General features: G+C 45.0%; 1 protein-coding gene across 1 annotated transcript in view; it reads right to left on the reverse strand.

The window, feature by feature from the left end:
- The window catches only part of LOC135874860 (glutamate decarboxylase 1-like), a 98,829-nt gene that overhangs the window by 38,023 nt on the left and 39,799 nt on the right, over window positions 1-21,007 (reverse strand). Inside the window, exon 4 of the mRNA XM_065399803.1 lies at window positions 482-554. Coding sequence (XP_065255875.1) covers window positions 482-554 — 73 coding nt within the window. The remainder of the gene's footprint in view (window positions 1-481; window positions 555-21,007) is intronic.

Raw genomic sequence — 21,007 nt, forward strand, 5'->3', positions numbered from 1 at the left:
GCTTTATAAAAAACACCTCTCATTTTTACTATCCTTTCTTCAGACACAAAGACACTGCTAGTTACCAGCTTGCCCCTTCTCCCCTTTTTTTGGCATGAACACGTAATATATCAAACTCTATCACCAAAATGTAATCATCCCTCTTCTACATTCTCTTCTTCCTCATCATTTCATTATATCACGTCAGACAGCTATAAATCAGACAATTAAATTCATGATTCTAACTCAGTGAAGTCAGCTGGAGTCTTAACGTTGCTCACTAAGGGGTATGAAACAGACCCATATTTGTATTCTTTCCCAGGGCAGGCTATGCAGGGATAGTTCCATATCCCTGTGTATAGTTAAAGTCATATCAAAGACCGTCTCACTTTTTAAAATTGGTTACATAAACAAACTGTATTCTGATTTTTAAAATTTATATATATAATTTCATATGAAGCCTTTCAGTGAAGAGATTATTTAATGTCATCTTTGAACTTACTTGTCTTGTTAGCACCTGTCCTGAAATCCATGTCTATGCTTCTCTGAAGAAGAGCACAGCACAGGAAAATGCCCTGAGTAATAAAAAGTACAATTTAGCAAAAAAACAACAACAAAATAAAACAAAAGCTTGTGTTCATCAAGCCTATGTGCAGCTGAACTGATTTGTCACAGATACAGATTTATCTAGTGTTTATATTCTTTCTTTCTATTGCTCAGAGTTTTTGGGCGTTCCCACTAGTTAAACTAAATGGGAGGGGAGGTATGATTTTTTTCCCTCTCTCTTTTTTTTTAAGTGGCTAGCACCAGTTTGTTTTTAAAGCAATAACCACCTTTTTCAAGGCTTCCTTAGAAACCTCTAATATAATTAAAGTAGTTTGTATGCCTACCAAAATTTCCCTTTAACATTTTCAGCTACTTTGTGTATCTGTGGTCCAATCTTGAAAGGTGCTAAGTACCCTTAGCTTCCATTGACTTCAATAGGAATCAAGGGTGCTCAGGAACTTGTAGGATCAATTCCTTGCTCTGCTGGACTTATGCGACTCTCTCGTTGATTTTGCTGTGTGTGGGGGAAGAGAAACAGAAGCAATGTGTGTGCAGTCCAGTATTAGAGCTGCTGTTGAAGATGGAATCTTTTTTTTTTTTTTAATTTTCACCTGAAAATGCTAACCTGTTACTCAGATGTGACCCTTCTCACCAACCATTTGCACTTCCTCCTTGTGGTTTCCTCTTTCTTCAACTCAAAAGCTTAGAACATGAGTTTCTCTTTTAAAACGGAGCAGAGAAAGACAGGACTTACTATTCACCTTATTTGAAAGTGCTCTTGGTGCTTTGAAAAGCCTTTAATCTGACATAATTGAGGGCTTAAATCTTGCATTAATCTAGTCAACCCCACCCCATTTTACTTACCCGTAGGCTTGTGAAACTGTGGTGAAACTGTCTCTCCTTAGTCTTCTCTCTGGCTAGCCACTTTCTCTTCTTGCCAGGATAGAACTTCTCTGAGGACAAGCTGCCTGCTTAATTGGGAATGGGGGGTGGTTTTTGTAGGGTATAACTCTGCATGCTGGTAGAGATTTGTACCACAATGAGTCCTGCAGCAGAGGGACTCTATCATCAGGTGGTGGAGGTAAATGGGTCTCCAAGTTTGGAGGCTCCAAAAATGACAACAGATTTGATGCAGAGGGAGAAGAGTTGATGCATGCTAAGGCTGCAGAACCAAAGTCTCTTCCCCTGACTTTCTGCTTTATTGGAAACTGAGACTCAACTCCTGGTAGGTGGAGCCTATGTTGAGACCACTAACTGAACGGTTGCAGGCAGGCCGTTTAAATAATAAAATAAAACATTTTTTTTAAAATGAAAAATCCTGGAGTTGTCCATCCCAGAGCAGATCCCATCTACTATCTCTCATGATTCTACATGTGACTCTCTTGTCATTGTCATGGTGGATTGCCCAGGCAATTGTGGATATTAGTAATGTACAGGGCCGGCTCCAGGCACCAGCTGAGCAAGCTGGTGCTTGGGGCGGCAGATTGTTCGAGGCGGCATTCTGCCCAATCCTAGGGCGGCACGGCCGCTTTTTTTTTTTTTGTTCCGCTCCAGCCGCCCTGTATGGGGCGACGGCGCGGAGAACTAGAGCGCCCTGCAGGGCAGTCCTCTTCCTTCCCTCCCCGCCGACCGGAGTGGAGCCCTCACGGCAGGCAGCTGGAGGCAGCGCAGCGGGAGGGGCCGCGTGGCAGCGCCCCTGCTGTAGCCCTGGCCGCCCCCTTCTCTCTCTCTCCCGCCCGCTCCCTCCCCCTCCCCCTCAGCACCCGCCGCCCCGTTTTTTTTTTTTTTTTTTTTTGCTTGGGGCGGCCAAAAAGCCAGAGCCGGCCCTGGTAATGTGCAGGGCCCTACCAAATTCATGGCGATGAAAAACATGTCACGGACCGTGAAATTTGGTCTCCTCCCGTGAAATCTGGTCTTTTGTGCGCTTTTACCCTATACTATACAATTTCATGGGGGCGATCAGTGTTTTTGAAATTGGGGGTCCTGATCCAAAAGGGATTTGAAGGGGGGGGGGTTGCAAGGTTATTTTAGGGGGGTCACAGTATTGCCATCCTTACTTCTGTGCTGCCATCAGAGCTGGGCAGCCGGCCAACAGCCACCGCTCTCTGCCAGGTGCCCAGATCTGAAGGCAGCGCCCCGCCAGCAGCAGTGCTGACGTAAGGGTGGCAATACCATACCATGCCACCCTTACTTCTGAGCTGCTGCCTTCAGAGATGGGCATCTGGAGAGTGGCAGCTGCTGACCGAGGGCCCAGTTCTGAAGGCAGCAGCGCAGAAGTAAAAGTGGCCATACCATGCCATGCCATCCTTACGTCTGCACTGCTGCTGGTGGCGGCTCTGCCTTCAGAGCTGGGCTCCCGGCCAGCAGCCACCACTCTCCAACCTCCCAGCTCTGAAGGCAGAGCCACCGCCAGCAACAGGGCAGAAATAAGGGTAGCCATACCACAACCCTCCATACCATAACCTTGCGACCCCTCCCCCAACTCCTTTTTGGGTCAGGATCCCTACAATTACAACACCATGAAATTTCAGATTTTAATATCTGAAATCATGAAATTTATGATTTTTAAAATCCTATGACTGTGAAATTGACCAAAATGGACCATGAATTTGGTAGGGCCTACTAATGTATGATGATAGACTTCTTCAGTTATTACCTTATGAATGCTTGTTCCAATACTGGTGAGCGAGACTCAAGGACTGCCCATGAATGGCCAGGGCAGTCTCATTACTGGCTTTATTTAACTCCATTCTGTTGAGCCTGTACACCTGCTGTACTTGCTTATATCAGCTATATGTAAGAATATAACAAGTGGGATTAAGGGCGTTTCATATACTCCATTTTCTAAGTTTGGCTGGCAGGCAGCTATTTCTATTGCCTCAAACGGACATCCACTAATTCACAGGAAGCTGCTAGACATTCTAGTTCAGTATAATGGTATACCACATTTTTTCATTATTGATGAAATACCTTCTACAGACAATATAATGGTCAAAGTTCATATTTATTAGGTTTGATGTCTTTGAGAGGCGCTTTTGTTCTGTCATAGTCTCTGTTGTTTCCTGTATTGGGCAGTGTCTTTAACACAGTGGAACCTCAGAGTTATGAACACCAGATTTATGAACTGACCAGACAACCACACACCTCATTTGGAACTGGAAGTACGCAATCAGGCAGCAGTAGAAACAAACAAACAAACAAACAAATAAAAAGGCAAATGCAGTACAGTATTGTGTTAAACAAAAACTATTAGAAAAATAAAGGGAAAGTTTTTTTAAAAAATTGACAAGGTAAGGAAACTGTTTCTGTGTTTTGTTTAATTAAAATTAAGATGGTAAAAAGCAGCATTTTTCTTCTGCAAAGAAAAGTTTCAAAGCTGTATTAAGTCAATGTTCAGCTCTAAACTTTAGAAAGAACCACCATAATGTTTTGTTCTGAGTTATCAACATTTCAGATTTACGAACCACCTCTATTCCTGAGGCGTTCATGACTCTGATGTTCTACTGTATGTAGTATCTTTTTCCAGCAAAGTATAAAAGGATAGCATGCCCTTGTGGAAGGGTTCATTTTATTTCATCATTACAGTTAAGTGTAACTAATCATACTAGCTAATGCTGGCCCAAGGATAGAGTTGGAATCTTGCAGAACACATTTGCGAATTTGTGGTTTGGTGACTGCTCAAAGTAGAGTGTGTTGGGGGTTTGGGGTTTTTTGCTTGTTTGTTTTTTGCTATGCTGAAGTGATCTCTTGGTGGCAAATTGCTGGCACTATTATGATGGGTCCCGCACTTTCTCCTGTTGTGGGGGGGTTACAGGGTGCCGTTTCTCGCCCCTGATCTGGGGTATCAGCTGTCCCACTAGTGTCCCAGAGAAGGGAAGTGGAGAGGGAGGGACCCGGGCCCGCCCTCTACTCTGGGTCCCAGCTGAGGGGCCCTAGGGATAGCGGCAAACAACTTGAACTAGCGTTTCTTTCCCCTGGTCCACTTCCCTTTCTGGCCCGTCAGCTTGTGGGGGCTTCCTGCCCTCTCTCCACCTGGGACAAGTTTCTCCCAACCCCTTGTCATGTGGAGTCCCTCTGCTCTGCACAAGCCGGGTTTTCCTTTACCTAAGGTCTTGGTCTTCTGGCCCGCCACAGCACTTCTCCAAACTGCTCTCCTCCAAACTGCACTCTGCTCCAACACCAAACCACTCTGCTTCAACTCCTTTTTTTTTCTGTCTGATTGAAGCTGGGGTTTTTTATCAGGTAACTGGCTTCAGGTGCTCTAATTGGCTTCAGGTGCTCTAATTAATCTATAGCAACCTCTCTTCCCTCTACAGGGAATAAGGCTCTCATCATCCTGGGGCTTACATATCTCCCCTCTATCACTCTCCTGCTACCCTCTGGCCATGCTGTATCACATATTCCACCCCACCCCCCGCTCAACACCATGGGGTTGGGTTACTTGGGATGAGAGGCAGTGCTGTCGTGACAGGCTATCAGCATTGCCGTGTTGGCTTCCGGCCCTATGCTGTACCTGGAAATGGAAGGGTTGTAGGGATAGGAACCATCTAGTCACTCTCGCATTATTCTCCTTGTTTCTGTACATCCACTGGAGCGGGGTGTGGTCTGTCATGAGGGTAAACCGCCACCCCAGTAGGTAGTAGCGGAGAGTCTCCATGGCCCATTTTACCGCCAGACATTCCTTTTCAACGACGGCATATTTTTGTTCCCTGGGGAGGAGTTTCTGGCTGAGGTACAGGATCAGGTGTTCCTCCTCCCCTATCATTTGCGAAAGGACGGCTCCTAGCTCTACCTCCAAGGCATCTGTTTGTAGGACGAATTCCTTCTCGAAGACTGGGGCTATGAGTACTGGATGACAGCAAAGGGCTGTCCTTAAGTCTCCGAATGCTCCTTCTGCCGCATCAGTCCACTTTACTAACTCAGGGCCCCGAGCTTTTATCAGGTCCGTCAATGGCCCTGCTCTTGTGGCGAAATGAGGGATGAATCTCCGATAGTACCCTACTATCCCTAGAAATGCTCTAACCTGCTTTTTGTGAACCAGTCGAGGCCAACCCTGTATTGCCTCCACTTTGTTCCATTGGGGTTTCACCATGCCTCTCCCTACTACATACCCCAGGTATTTGGCCTCAGCTAGCCCTATCACACACTTGGGAGGGTTGGCAGTGAGGCCGGCCTTCCGAAGGGCATCTAGCACCACTTCTTCTTTTCCTAGGTGCGTTTCCCAGTCAGGGCTATGGATGACTATGTCATCTAAATAGGCGGCTGCATACTTGGCATGGGGTCGCAGCAATTTGTCCATAAGTCGTTGGAATGTTGCAGGGGCCCCATGGAGTCCGAAAGGGAGGACAGTGTATTGGAACAGGCCATCGGGTGTAGAGAAGGCAGTCTTCTCCTTGGCATCCTTGGCCAGGGGAATTTGCCCCTTTGGTCAGGTCCAGGGTGGTTAGGTATCGGGCCTTGCCTAACTGATCAACTAGCTCGTTGATGCGTGGTATCAGATAGGCATCAAATTGGGATACTACATTCAACTTCCGGAAGTCGTTGCAAAACCTCAGGGTGCCATCAGGCTTGGGGACTGGGACGCTAGGGCTGGACCACTGGCTATGGGATTCTTCAATAACCCTGAGTTCCAGCATTTTCTTCACTTCCGTCCTAATTTCTTCCCTTTTAGCTTCCGGTATTCGGTATGGTCTTATCGTCACCCTCACTCTGGGACTGGTGACAATATGGTGTCGGACCAGTGTTGTATGGCCCGGGTGTGTACAGAACACGGCTTGGTTCCGTTGGATCATATCAATGACTTCTGTTCATTGTTCTGGGGTTAATTCGGGGGATATCAAGATGCAAGTGTATGATAAAGGGAAGCTGAAAATGACATGTTCTGCTTTTTAGATATTTCTCCACAGTGAGACTGCTTGATTATGAACATCTCTGAGCAAACAGGATATTTAGGTATTGCAGAATAAGTATTAATGACTATGCTATGCTTATGGCTACATGAAAAATAAACCTGGTGGGGAACAAAATAATACTGAAAATAACTACTTTGCAGTACGTATATGAATATAATCAGTTTTCTGCTTCTGTTTCTGCACCTTAACAAAGTGTCTAAAAGGGCTAACAGTCCAGTGTAGCTCAAATTGTGAATGTGTCAAAATAATCACACTTTCTCAGTAGATCTGAATAAAATGAATAATGATTACTAATTCATATTTTCTGTCCTAATGCATATTCTTGGATTGCAACCATTAAAAGATATTGCTGAAAGCCCTGTAGCTAGGACGTCGACATGGGGACAGGGCGGGTGGGTTAGACTGCATGACAAGAGGGGCAGTTGTGCTTGCCTTCAAAAGTTCATGTAGTTAGTGAAAAACAGTCTCAGCCAGAAGCCTCTTTAAAAACGTTACGGTTGTGAAATCAGGAAAAATAAGTTACATATTTGTGATTGTTCAGTATAACATATTCAAGCATTCAAAAATTCAAATATTCAGAAATATAAAAGTATAGATCTTAACATGAAATTGCTGTTATGTAAAGATTGTTCATAGAAACTTAAAGTCTTCTTGGATAATAGCATCTGAATTCTTCTTCAAGATATCTAGGTCCAGTTTTGAAGTCACTTTTGTATGACAGAAAATTAGTTTTCTCTTACTTTCATTGAATTGATTACTCATGCTCATCCTTCAGTGAGGCAAAATTATTTTCAAACAAGAATAGGAAATCTTGCAAGCTGCAGTTAATGCTCCAAACAACAAGACCGCAATTGACATTTCAGAAACAAATTGAAAAGACTCTTTTCTGTGGCAGCATCTAGAACAGTAGTGGGAAAGCTGCAGCCCATCAGGGTAATCCGCTGGTGGGCTACGAGACAGTTTGTTTACATTGACTGTCCGCAGCCATGGCCTCCCACAGCTCCCAGTGGCCGCGGTTCACCGTTCTCGGCCAATGGGAGCTGTGGGAAGCGGCAGCCAGTATGCCCCTGCGGCCTGCGCTGCTTCTTGCAGTTCCCATTGGCTGGGAACGGCGAACCACGGCCACTGAGAGCTGCGGGTGGTCGTGCCTGCGGACGGTCAATGTCTGCAAAAGGTCTCATGGCCCGCCAGTGGATTACCCTGACTGGCTGCGTGCGGCCTGCAGGCCGTCCACCACTGATCTAGAACGTTTTCAAATTCTTTTCAATTTCTCTTACTTATTAGTGGTTTAAATACAGCCGTTTTAACTTTCATCTTCTCAATATCCAATCCAAGTAAGTCAATCAAAGCATGTAGTGATTCCAATTTCAAGAAGCCTGGAGAGGTGGCGGAATAGATTGCTGACAAGCTTTTGTATAACTTGGAGTTTTTCTCCGAAAATCTCCTTTGTAATTCACCCTGGTTTGATTAATCAATTTATGATAAATCTTGGACCACTAATGCTCATTTACATTTTGGAATCCTGTAAGTGGTTAGTGACTACGGATTCTTGAAAATTTGGGGGCAATCCTTTGGCTCTTTCAGTGGCACATCTTAATGTTGATGCTTCAGCAAATGGATCTTTCAAAACAATGTGCTTGGATAAAATCTCTGAGGAATTTTTTTTTAAAGAGATATTTGAAGTTCTTTAGAGGCAACAGTAATCAATTCAACTCCTTTTAGCAAGGTGCATTCATTCCTTTTGAAGGTACTTGTTCATAGGAGCAAAAAACTGTTTTTATAATCTCAGCTAAGAAAAAGAATTTGGATGATTCGCTAACTTTCAACAGCCCTCATGCTTCAATGGACAGATTTTCATATCCATTGACAAAGTTTGACAAATACTTTGAATATCTTCCAAATTATTGAGGATTATTTCTAAGATTTCAGGTAACCAATCCATCTAATTTCTATGAGTCTTTGCAGATGCTGGTCTTCATACAGCACACTCACTTCATGCCCATGAGAAACTATGCCTAGAGACTTACAATTTGAGAACACATCTGCTGCTTATGTCAACTTAATTGTTAGTGTACACACTACAGCCTTGCTCCCACCAATGTAAGTGCCCAACTACACTGACGTAATAACTTCAGCTCCACGAAAGGTGTTAGGGCTTATGTTGGTGTAGTTAGGGCGACGCAGTGTCTGTGTAGATGCTGCATTACTTACATCAGCTGTTGGCAGTCATTCTTGTCAATTTCGCAGCTTCATGCTGGAGCTTTGAAATTGACAAGAAAGCTGAGCTGTCACCAGGGTGGGTGGGGTGCTCTAGCTAGAACCCACCTGCCCCTGAGCGCCCCACTCCCAGCCAGGCTGTGCCCACTCCACTCAGAGCATGGTTACCCCTGGCTCCCAGACCAGCTGACTAGGCTCCCCAGAGGCTCCTCCTGGGAAGCCTGGCTGCCCTCCCCCACAACTCTCGGCTCCTCGCTGCAGCCGGCTCCCAGCAGGGAGCTCCGTGCCTGTAGTCTGGGGCACTCCTGGCAAGTAGCGGCGTGTGGAGCTGAAAGCCTAGGCTCTCAACCCCCCACACTGCCCCTCTTAAGTTGGTGGAAGCTCTCCTGGTGAGGATCCACACCACCGACAGAAGAAAGGTAGTGTGGACATGAACCATTGTGGTAATTGCTATGGTGGCTGTAAGTCGACCTGACATAGGTCAATTTACGTTTCTAGTGTAGTCATGCCAAGGAATTGGGGGGGAAATCTGGAACACTTATAATTTCTATGGTGGGGAGAGGGGGAGAGGGAGAAATAGTTTGGGGGTAGTGTCCCCTCTTAGGAACAGGCCTCACTTAATGATCCAGTGCATAGAAGACCAAGTTTTAAAGAGTATATTTTCAATATTAATTGAATCTGTGTGCCTAATCTGTGACATACAGGTACAATGTTTTTTTCTTTAATAAACTTTATATAAACATGATATGTAATCAGATATGTCATACTATTGCAGACTAACATTTAGAAACAATTTTATGCAACTGAATCTACTGATAACATCTCTGGAAGACTTTTTTATAACTATACTGAGATGCAACTGATTTGAAACAACTTACACTATACATTTAAGTAGAATACAGACATGACAATCTTGAAATTATCTGACTGTTTTGTCTGTCTGCAGGTCGGGTTGAAAGGGAACAAGTCAGGAACCTGAGCTGTAGCTACATGAAGGGTGTGCAATGAAGAAGTCATAGTAGAACTCACTTGGTCTTGCCAACGGAGTTGCAATAACTAAGGGTTGGCTACACTGAGACTTATTGCATGGCAAGCTGAGGGTATGCCACATGCCAATTGGCCATGGGGACCCCACTACTGTGCACTAAAAGTTATGGCTAGTTAGTGTGTGGCATGCGTTGGTGTGATGTAAATTCACATACATTCTCCATGTAGACAATCCCTTAATGCATAAAAGGCACACACCTAAAAAACAAACTATAAAAGGCATGTTTCCAAGAACAGACTAAAACTGATTGTGAGATAGGAATAATCTAAAAGTCATCATGATTTCTAAAGCCAAAGAGAGAGAGAGAGTATAACTCCTTCATCCACTCTCAGCCTAATTTTTCACCCTGAAATTTTCACTTATCTTGCATGCTTACCTACTTGCATTCACTATGGCTCTAAGGAACTTAATAAAATCTAAGGCCAGAAAGGACTGCTGTGATCAGCTAGTCTGCCTTCTTGCATATAACTCAGGCCATAGAACATCCCCAAAATAATTCTTTGTAATCCCTGATTTATGTGCACATGGCTAGATGTGCTACTCTTTGTGCGCATACAGATTGCAAAAACCCATACAGTAGTGCATGTGCAAAACAGGTCCATGCACATCTCTGATTGGGGCTGAAAATCAGGCCCTCTATGTGCATTTAAAGTATACTGCAACATATTGAAATATCTGGAACGATGATTGTGCATTCCTTCAAATATGAATCTCCCTCCCTATTTTCTTTTTTTGTAAACATTTAACCCTAAACCATTCTCACAATTCTTTTCAGCTACAAACTACTGGGAATGGGATGGGTTGATGCAGTGCCTGGGTGAATGAAACAATGCCTATTAATTTATTTTAGAATGTAGAACAGCACAAAGTCTAACAAGAAACCAACTTGATTTCAGCTAAAATTTCTCTCAAATAGTGAACTTTTCCAGGAAAGCTTGAAGCTAACTAGCATGAAGCTTGAATTACTCAGAGCTCTGCATAGCAGTTCTCTACAGAGCTGCAGTTTTAGTACCTAGTTGATCAATGTTTGATTCTTCTCTGGCCTCTGAACAGATCATTTGGTTTTCAGTCATTTTTCCATGAGAACTATTTGCCATATTACAATAATAAATAAAAAATCCTTTTTTTTTTTTTTTTTTTTTTTTACAGTTTAGACTAAGGAACTATCAAGCAGGACTTTACATAGATCTTTGTGTATATCGTTTGTAAATCACATGGAAAAGAGATGCACTAAATGTGGAATTGAAATACAAATACTACTTTGGAGGTACTTGCAGGTACAGTTCTCTTTCTGAAACTGCATTTAAACTGCTTCTATAAACTGTTTTCACATTGCACTAATTTCCATGTTAGTCTGTATGTCAAGACATTCTGTTTAAATTAAGTGCTTCTTTACATAGGGAAAATAGCCTGGAATAGCTATTCCGCACTAGCTACCCATATGGACACTTGGCAATTTACTTTAATCCACTTTGGAAATGACTTTCAGTGCTGAAAAAAAGAGTCTATACAGGGAGCTGGTGTTGAATAGCTAGTGCGCTTTTAGTTCCCACCCTAGTTTATTTTGCAGTAACTTCCCTGTGTAGACAAACACTTAGGCCCTGTCTACACTGGCAAGTTTGTCCACAGTAAAGCAGCTTTCTGTGCTGTAAGTCCTGAGGTGTATACACTGCCAAGTCACTTAGGCCTGGTCTACACTAGGAGTTTATATCGAATTTAGCGCCGTTACATCGAATTAACCCTGCACCCGTCCACACCACGAAGCTATTTAGTTCGACATAGAGCTCTTTTAAATTCGACTTCTGTACTCCTCGAAAACTAGAGGAGTAGCGCTAAATTCGAAATGGCAATATCGAATTAGGCTAGGTGTGGATGGAAATCGACGGTAATAGCTCCGGGAGCTATCCCACAGTGCACCACTCTGTTGACGCTCTTGACAGCACTTCGAGCTCGGATGCTCTGACCAGCCACACAGGAAAAGCCCCGGGAAAATTTGAATTCCTTTTCCTGTCTGGGCAGTTTGAATCTCATTTTCTGTTTGGACAGCGTGGAGAGCTCAGCAGCACTGGCAACGATGCAGAGCTCTCCAGCAGAGATGGCCGTGCAATCTAATAGAAAGAGGGCCCCAGCATGGACTGATCGGGAAGTCTTGGATCTCATCGCTGTGTGGGGCGATGAGTCCGTGCTTTCCGAGCTGCGCTCCAAAAGAAGGAATGCAAAGATCTACGAGAAGATCTCTAAAGCCATGGCAGAGAGAGGATACAGCCGGGATGCAACGCAGTGCCGCGTGAAAATCAAGGAGCTGAGACAAGGCTACCAAAAAACCAAAGAGGCAAACCGACGCTCCGGATCCCAGCCCCACACATCACGTTTCTACGAGGCACTGCATTCCATCCTAGGTGCGGCCGCCACCACTACCCCACCAGTGACCGTGGACTCCGAGGATGGGATATTGTCCACGGCCGGTTCCTCGTCGGAAATGTTAGGTGACAGGGAAGATGAGGAAGGAGATGAGGAGGACGAGGCAGTCGACAGCGCTTGCACCGCTGATTTCCCCGACAGCCAGGAGCTCTTCATCACCCTTACCGAGATCCCCTACCAACCCTCCCCAGCATGTAACCCGGACACAGATTCAGGGGAAGGATCAAGCAGTGAGTGCTTTAAACATCTAAACATTTCATTTTAACATAACTGGAATATTTATATTGTTAAGAATGGGCTTTTCATTCACTCATTTAAACATAGAAACTTTTATTTATAACAAAACAGGAATATTAACTATATTAGCAATTTGGTGTTCATGATTTAGTTGGCTTAGTCAACTATTTAGTCCTAACTATGTATAAAAAAATCAAATAATGTCCGGATATTCATGATTAGGCCACCACAGGACGCTCCACTCTGTAGTCCCTTATGCTGCACTTAAAGGAAAAGACGGTCAATGTGCCCGGGAATGGACAGAGAGTCCTCCTGGGATAGCTCAGCATAGGTCTCCTGGAGGTACCGCTCAAGCCTGCGCATCAGGTTCCGCGGCAGGGCGATCTTGTTCGGTCCACCGTGGTAACACACGTTCCCACGCCATGAGTCCATTAGGTAGTCCGGGATCATGGCACGGCACAGCATGGCGGCATACGGCCCTGGCCTCTGCATGGTCTCCCGAAGCATCCTTCCCCTCTCGGTCTCCGAGATCCTCATCAGAGTAATATCACACATGACGCCCTGCTTTAAATTAGGGAGGGGAATGTTAGTATTGGGACTGCTTTGCAGCCACGCGGTGGAGGCGGCAGAGGGGCAGCATACAGGGTGCTTTCCCGGGGACAGCCGCGAGGTGGTGGGACAGGGGCAGAGCTCATGCTTCCCTGATTGCTGACAGCAGAGAGTGGCCTTGCATTCAGTGCGAAAGGAGCCCAGTGCTACTATTACATTTTTAAGCTGCCACAAGTCTACGGCTTACCATGTTTTCCTGCAACAGAAGTAGAGGTGTCCTGCCACGCTTCTCTGATCGCAACTGCAGGACCCCAGGCACTGAAGGCGAGGGCCGAAAATTCGACCTTGTCCTGAGTGCGCATGTGAAAGGTCCAGTGCATGGTGTTGTTCACAGAGAAAGACTATGTTCTTTGTTAGCAACTTCATTTATCTGTCTCAGGAATTCACTCCCTTTCTCCCATTCCCACAGACACATCTGCGACTGTCTCCCAACCCAGCCTGGCATCACACTCCCAGAGGCTAGCGCAGATTAGGAGAAGGAAGAGGAGGACGCGTGAAGACATGTTTTATGAACTTATGGAGTGCTCACGAGAGCAGGCAGCCCAGACGACACAGTGGAGGGAGAACTTGTCACAAATGCACAGAGCAGTCATGGAACGGGAGGAGAGGTGGCGCCAGGAGGACCAGCAGGCTACTCAAACCCTGCTTGGACTAATGAGGGAGCAAACGGAGACGCTCCGGCGCCTAGTGGATGTTCTGCAAGACCGGAGGCAGGAGGACAGAGCCCTGCTGCTGTCTATCTCTAACCGCCCTCCCCCGCCACCAAGTCCCACACCCCCCTCACCAAAAGTCCAAAGAAGGAGGGGCGGCAAGGGCCGTTAAAACTTTCAGTCGGCCCCTGCACACTGCTGCAGCACTGGAAGGCTCTCGTTCCACAAAGTTTGAAAAGTCCTTTCCTACCCATCTCACACTAGCCCACGTCCAAGTTTCCTCCCCCCCCTTTTCATGTGCGGTTCATAATAAAACATCTGTTTCTGTTAAGTACTGTTTCCGAGAGTGTCTTTTAGAGGGGATTCTGTCTGAAGGGGGGGAAGGGGTTTGTTACTTGGACAGGACAGTCACCTGTAGCAGGCTACAGAGGCGGGGGCAGGTCCAGCATCAGGACACATACACAGTGCAGTCACCAGTTACCCTGGTCAGTCTGGGAGGCGGTTTTCATGTTCTGGGGTGCGAGGGGGTTGATCTGTGACTTTGTGGCGGGGGAGGGCAGTTAGAGATCTTATGCCGCGGTCCTTATCCTGGATCACAGAGCCACGCAGCAGGGGGTCTGTTACCCTCCGCCCCCTGCCAGAAAGTCACTTGGCCGACACATACACGCAGTCCCGCCCAGGACTGCTGGCAGGCTGCGTTGAAACAACCAATCCAGCACTGCGGAGCCTGTCATTCCCGGAGTTTAGAAGCATCATTTGCATCAGAACACTAAACCCGCCCCCCGCCACAGTCTGCGTCCCCGGTTTAAAACACTCCCGCGAAAACAGTAAGAAAGAGAACCTTGTTCATTAACAAAACGGAACAGATTTTATTTGTTGGGAAGGTGGGGAAGGGGGTATGTAACTTGGAAGGATAGTCAACAGTAACTGGGTAAAGAAACGGGGGAAGGTTCAGCATCTGTGTCCACAAAGTAAACAGTCACTGGAGACCCTGCTCAGTCAGGAACCTGGCTTTCAAAGCCTCCCTGATGCACAGCGCGTCCCGCTGGGATCTTCTAATCGCCCGGCTGTCTGGCTGGGCATAATCAGAAGCCAGGCTATTTGCCTCAACCTCCCACCCCGCCATAAAGGTCTCCCCCTTGCTCTCACACAAATTGTGGAGCACACAGCAAGCAGCTATCACAATGGGGATATTGGTCTCGCTGAGATCACAGCGAGTGAGTAGGCTTCTCCATCTCCCCTTGAGACGGCCAAAAGCACACTCCACCACCATTCTGCACTTGCTGAGCCGGTAGTTGAATAGTTCTTTCCCTGAGTCCAGTGCGCCAGTGTAGGGCTTCATGAGCCAGGGCATTAGCGGGTATGCAGGGTCCCCGAGGATGACTGTAGGCATCTCCACATCCCCAAGAGTTATTTTGTGGTCCGGGAAGTAAATACCTTCCTGCAGCCGTCTAAACAGACCAGAGTTCCTGAAGACGCGAGCGTCATGAACCTTGCCCGGCCATCCAACGTTGATGTTGGTAAAACGTCCCCTGTGGTCCACCAGTGCTTGCAGCACCATGGAAAAGTATCCCTTTCGGTTGATGTACTGGCTGGCCTGGTGGTCCGGTCCCAGGATAGGGATGTGAGTCCCATCTATAGCCCCACCGCAGTTTGGGAATCCCATCTCGGCAAAGCCATCTATGATGAGCTCCACGTTTCCCAGGGTCACTACCTTAGATAGCAGTAGCTTGACGATTGCCTTGGCTACTTGCATGACAGCAACCCCCACGGTAGACTTGCCCACACCAAAGTGGTTAGCGACGGACCGGTAGCTGTCTGGCGTTGCGAGCTTCCAGAGGGCTATGGCCACTCGCTTCTGGACAGTCAGGGCTGCCCGCATCCGGGTGTCCTTTCGCTTCAGGGCAGGGGACAGCAACTCACACAGTTCGAGGAAAGTCCCCTTCCGCATGCGAAAGTTGCGCAGCCACTGGGATTCATCCCAGACCTGCAGCACTATGCGGTCCCACCAGTCCGTGCTTGTTTCACGGGCCCAGAATTGCCGTTCAACAGTATCCACAAGACCCAGTGACAGCGAGATGTCCTGGGCGCTGGGTCTCATGTTCTCTGAGAGGTCGGAGATAGTGTCCGACTTCATGCCGTCACGGTGGTGCCGTAGCCTCCTCTCATGATTTATCTGCAGCTGCCTCTGGTACAGGTGGATGAGAAGCTGCGATGCGTTGAGAACTGCCACAACTGCAGCGATGGTCGCAGCGGGATCCATGCTCGCACTGCTGTGGCGTCCGCGCTGTCAGTAATCAGAAAAGCGCGCGAACTGATTTCCCGCCGGCGCTTTCAGGGAGGGAGGGAGGGAGGGCGGTAATGACGGACGGATGACGACAGGCGCCCAAAAGCACCCTCGACACATATTTTTACCCAGAAGGCATTTGGGGCTCGACCCAGAATTCCAATGGGCAGCGGGGACTGCGGGAACTGTGGGATAGCTGCCCACAGTGCACCGCTTCCAATGTCGACGCTTGCCCCGTTAGTGTGGACTCACAAAGTCTCACAGAGTCGAATTACTGTCCTTAGTGTGGACACACACGTTCGACTTTGTAATATCGATTCCACATAGTCGAATTAACTAAAATTGAAGTACTCTCGTAGTGTAGACATACCCTTAGTGTATAGAAACTACGCAGTTGTAGCGCTCTAAAAAAAAATCCACCCCAACGAGAGGCATAGAGCTTTCTGCACCGAGGCTACAGTGCTGCGGTGCCAGTGTAGACACCGTTGCGATTACAGTGCTGCGATTGGCATCTGGGAGGTGTCTCACAATACCTGTTCTTACCTCTCTGGTCATCGGTTTGAACTCTACTGCCCTGCTCTAAGGTGACCAACCATGATCCCCACTCCATACATTGTGAGGATAAATACCTTAAAGATTGTTAGGCCCTCAGTAATCAGAGCTGTATAAGTACCTAAAATAGATACCATCACCAAGCACCATCAAAACTTTTTGGGTGTGTTCCGTATGGTTATACTTTCCTACCTTCCAAACAATAACAAATTTCACTTCAAGTTATGACTGCAAATTAACCACAAAACTGAAAACAAAATCTAGCCCAAACTGGTCCACTTATATGCAAAACTGAAGAGCTTGCTTGGCTTGGGAGTGAAGCTATCAGTCAGTCCAAGTGTGCCAGAAATATTCTTTAACTTTTCAACTAAAGTGATCTAAGTTTCAAATTTGTAATGAAATCTGAAACTGGGTGAATTTTGCAGGCCCTCGTCGCCTGGTGCAAACATTTTCCAGAGATCTAATGTCAACCAGCTTAAGAACAGACTTTTTTTAAAAAGCCTTTTTAAAACTTAGATTTGTTACTGACACCGTAAATCTGTTATAATATCATTGTCCCCTTTTGACCCAGAATATTAAAGACGCAAAGAACAAAGATCCCCAAATAATACATTGTTGTCAGAGAAACATATCACTTACTTGTGAAAGGTTCTTGGAGGGATATTTTCGGGTGTGTGCAGGAACTGCAAGTCTCCCATTTAATATTAAGTGTAGGAAATACAAGAATTCTTGCCAATAATCCATAAACTTTCTCACAAGTTGTTTCTGGTTTGCAATAGACAAACAGTACAGTAAGCTTCCTATTAATAGTGCACTCATACTCAAAGATGAAAGGTAGAGCATACACTCAGCAATTAAAGCTTGTTTGTGAACAGCTCCCATTGACTTCAGTGGGATTTGTGGGTGCTCACCACTTCTGAAGAGTGAGCCATATTTATTTAGATATCTAAATGTGGCTTTTAGAGCCTAATGTTTAGATACCCAAGTTAATAAACTCTGGCTATTGGGCTCATAGATAGCTTATTTTGGAGATGGGAGATTGTCTGCCATGATGCACTTAATCCATCTGGGGCCCATAGAGGAAAATGAGGACATGAGTCAATCAAACTACAGCACCCACAAATTTTCATTTTGTTGAAAACCCAATTTTGTATGAACCTATTGCACAGCCATGGATGTACTAGATCTCTCTCTGCTAACTAGATTAATATATTTAGTGCCACATTTGAGTGAGAGGACCACATACAAAAATGCACATGAATTAACTTCTACAGTTACATAAATTACTATTTAATCTTCTAATTATACATTTTCACATGCATTTGCATCAATTTCACCCCCAAATGAAGATATGTAAGTGTGTGTATATTTTTGCACATAATTTAGCATCTTTTGTCCATAATTTGACTCAAGAGGCTACGTTTTCATCATGTACAAAATGTGACTGCAATTACGACAACACACCGCAGTTGCACATAGATATTAGTTTTAAGATGTTCACATACTTGCTTATGCACATTCTGTGGTAAATATATGTGCATTTGCAGGAAGTGTGCATGCAATTGCAAGCCTATATATTGTAGACATGCTGATTTTTACAGACTTATTGTTTTTCCAACTTCCATTACCATCCATAGGAGTTATGCTTATTTATCTGAATATGGAATTTTGCCCTTATTGTCTATATGAAATGTGTGAAACTAAAAACATGAATATTTACTAACCTCTAGAATTAACCTCTTAGTCACTTATTTCACTAACTTGACTCACAGCTACTCCGCCTTCTAATGCTAGCTTTATATTAGGAAAGTACAGCTAGGTCAGTCTGAACCCCACATTTGCATTTGTTGTGTGAAAAGGCAAAGTGAAAAACCAGCTCTCCTTGAGTAAGAAAACTGGCATTTGGATGCCAGCTGCCAATTTTGGTTTTAAAACGGATGGATGCTGCGTGGCAAATATCAGCAAGAAGTAGTCCTGGACACATTTTGAAAAGTGTCAGATTTTAGCCAGCTAAATGATAAAATACATGTATCTTATAATTTGTTAATTATGAATGTATTGGTGAAATAACGTTATAGGTTATTAGCAGTTGAAGGTTATGCCTTATCTCATCAGAAGGGCAATTAATTTTCCCCTAAATTTGCAATAAATCTAAGATTTTATCTGTCACTTTTAAGATTTGATAAACAGCTTCAAAAGATTAGGCTTGAACATCCCAAACCACCAGGAGGTGAAAGTTGTGCCATCTCTCTTTGTAAAGTTAGTTTTCCCTAGAGTTGCACTTTTAATCAACTTTTTCCTCAATCAGGTACCTATGCTAGTCTATAGCCAATTAGAAGCATCGCCAGGTTTTTTGCCGCCCTAGGTGGCGGAAGGTTCCGCCCCCGGAATGCCGCCCCCAACAGAGACGGTGGATGGTCCCACCCCCGAAATACCGACGACGACCAGGGCGGCCAAAGATCCGGCCGCCACGGTCACCGCCCCCCAAATGTTAGTGCCCTAGGCGACCGCCTAGGTCGCCTAATGGGTTGCGCTGGCCCTGTAGCCAATACAGTCTGAACCAAAGATGCCCAGCCCTGCATCAGTGTGTATGTTGTTGCACACCCACTTCCTTACACACTCTGCAATGGTGATGCAGTAGCCACATTTCTGTAGGCCCCAGAAGGTGTTGTGTTACTACTATGCACTACTCGAAGCTTCCAATGGGTTTATGACTCTACATCACAGGGCTGTGTGTTCAAGGCTTAGTTAAGCTTGGTACTCTTGAGGAAAATCATTAGTAGTATGTCAGATTTTGCTCAAATAATGGGCTATACTTCTGGCAGATAAATGAAGCAACTGTGAAGCCAAGAGGTCAAATTTTGCCCTCACTTAAACCCATACAACCCCATTGAAGTCAGTGGGGTTGAAGAGGTGAAATTTTGGATGTGATTACAGATCATTCCTGAAGCACAAACTGACATACTGTTAATGTTAGCACTATGATATAGAAAAAGTCAGAAAGGATCTTAAAGGAGCTGCTTGCATTCTCTCCTTTCATGGAGGGAATTCAAGATGAGGACCATAATAAAGCCTGCCACAACAATTCTGGAAGCTGTAAAAGCTTCATTTGCCTTTCAAACAACTCTTTGAGCACAATATAATTTGAAGACAAAATTAATCTTACACAGTTTCTAAATTGGTCACCTGTATATGTAGATTAAGGATAGTGACATGGTGAATCCAGCCTCCCTCGAACTGCAGCCAGTCAGAAGGTATCAAATTAATAAAAATGCTCTTCTGTCCTTATTATAGTACCCAATTTCTTAAAGCAGATTGTCTCAGAGGGGCTAATTGAGATAAGTATTTATCTACTTTAACAATCATTGGTAAGTTATTTTATGAATGGTTAAAATTCTGTCTCATTTTCTCCACTGTAGTGCAGCAATCTAGTGCTGTACCATAAGCTGGATTGATGACAGAAAATTAACATAGCTGACTGCAAGAGGACCCCACCATAGAAAAATCAGAGGCTGGGACTGTTAAAAGAGTGCCATATAAAAGATATAAGTATGTTCATACATACACGTGTGCATGCACACAGTGCAGATAGTTATGATTTACAGAGCAAAAATAATAGAAAGGGAAAAAATTGGATCTCACATGAGGAAGTCAGAGTAACTGAATTTGGACAATGTGTGCTGTGCTCTATAGACTAAGAACATAAGAACATAAGAACATAAGAAAGGCCGTACTGGGTCAGACCAAAGGTCCATCTAGCCCAGTATCTGTCTACCGACAGTGGCCAATGCCAGGTGCCCCAGAGGGAGTGAACCTAACAGGCAATGATCAAGTGATCTCTCTCCTGCCATCCATCTCCATCCTCTGACGAACAGAGGCTAGGGACACCATTCTTACCCATCCTGGCTAATAGCCATTTATGGACTTAGCCACCATGAATTTATCCAGTCCCCTTTTAAACATTGTTATAGTCCTAGCCTTCACAACCTCCTCAGGTAAGGAGTTCCACAAGTTGACTGTGCGCTGCGTGAAGAAGAACTTCCTTTTATTTGTTTTAAACCTGCTGCCTATTAATTTCTTTTGGTGACCCCTAGTTCTTGTATTATGGGAATAAGTAAATAACTTTTCCTTATCCACTTTCTCAACATCACTCATGATTTTATATACCTCTATCATGTCCCCCCTTAGTCTTCTCTTTTCCAAACTGAAGAGTCCTAGCCTCTTTAATCTTTCCTCATATGGGACCCTCTCTAAACCCTTAATCATTTTAGTTGCTCTTTTCTGAACCTTTTCTAGTGCTAGAATATCTTTTTTGAGGTGAGGAGACCACATCTGTACACAGTATTCGAGATGTGGGCGAACCATGGATTTATATAAGGGCAATAATATATTCTCAGTCTTATTCTCTATCCCCTTTTTAATGATTCCTAACATCCTGTTTGCTTTTTTGACCGCCTCTGCACACTGCGTGGACATCTTTAGAGAACTATCCACGATGACGCCAAGATCTTTTTCCTGACTCGTTGTAGCTAAATTAGCCCCCATCATG

The sequence above is a fragment of the Emys orbicularis genome, chromosome 2 (genome assembly GCF_028017835.1).
Source record: "Emys orbicularis isolate rEmyOrb1 chromosome 2, rEmyOrb1.hap1, whole genome shotgun sequence".
NCBI classification, from domain to species: Eukaryota; Metazoa; Chordata; order Testudines; family Emydidae; genus Emys; species Emys orbicularis.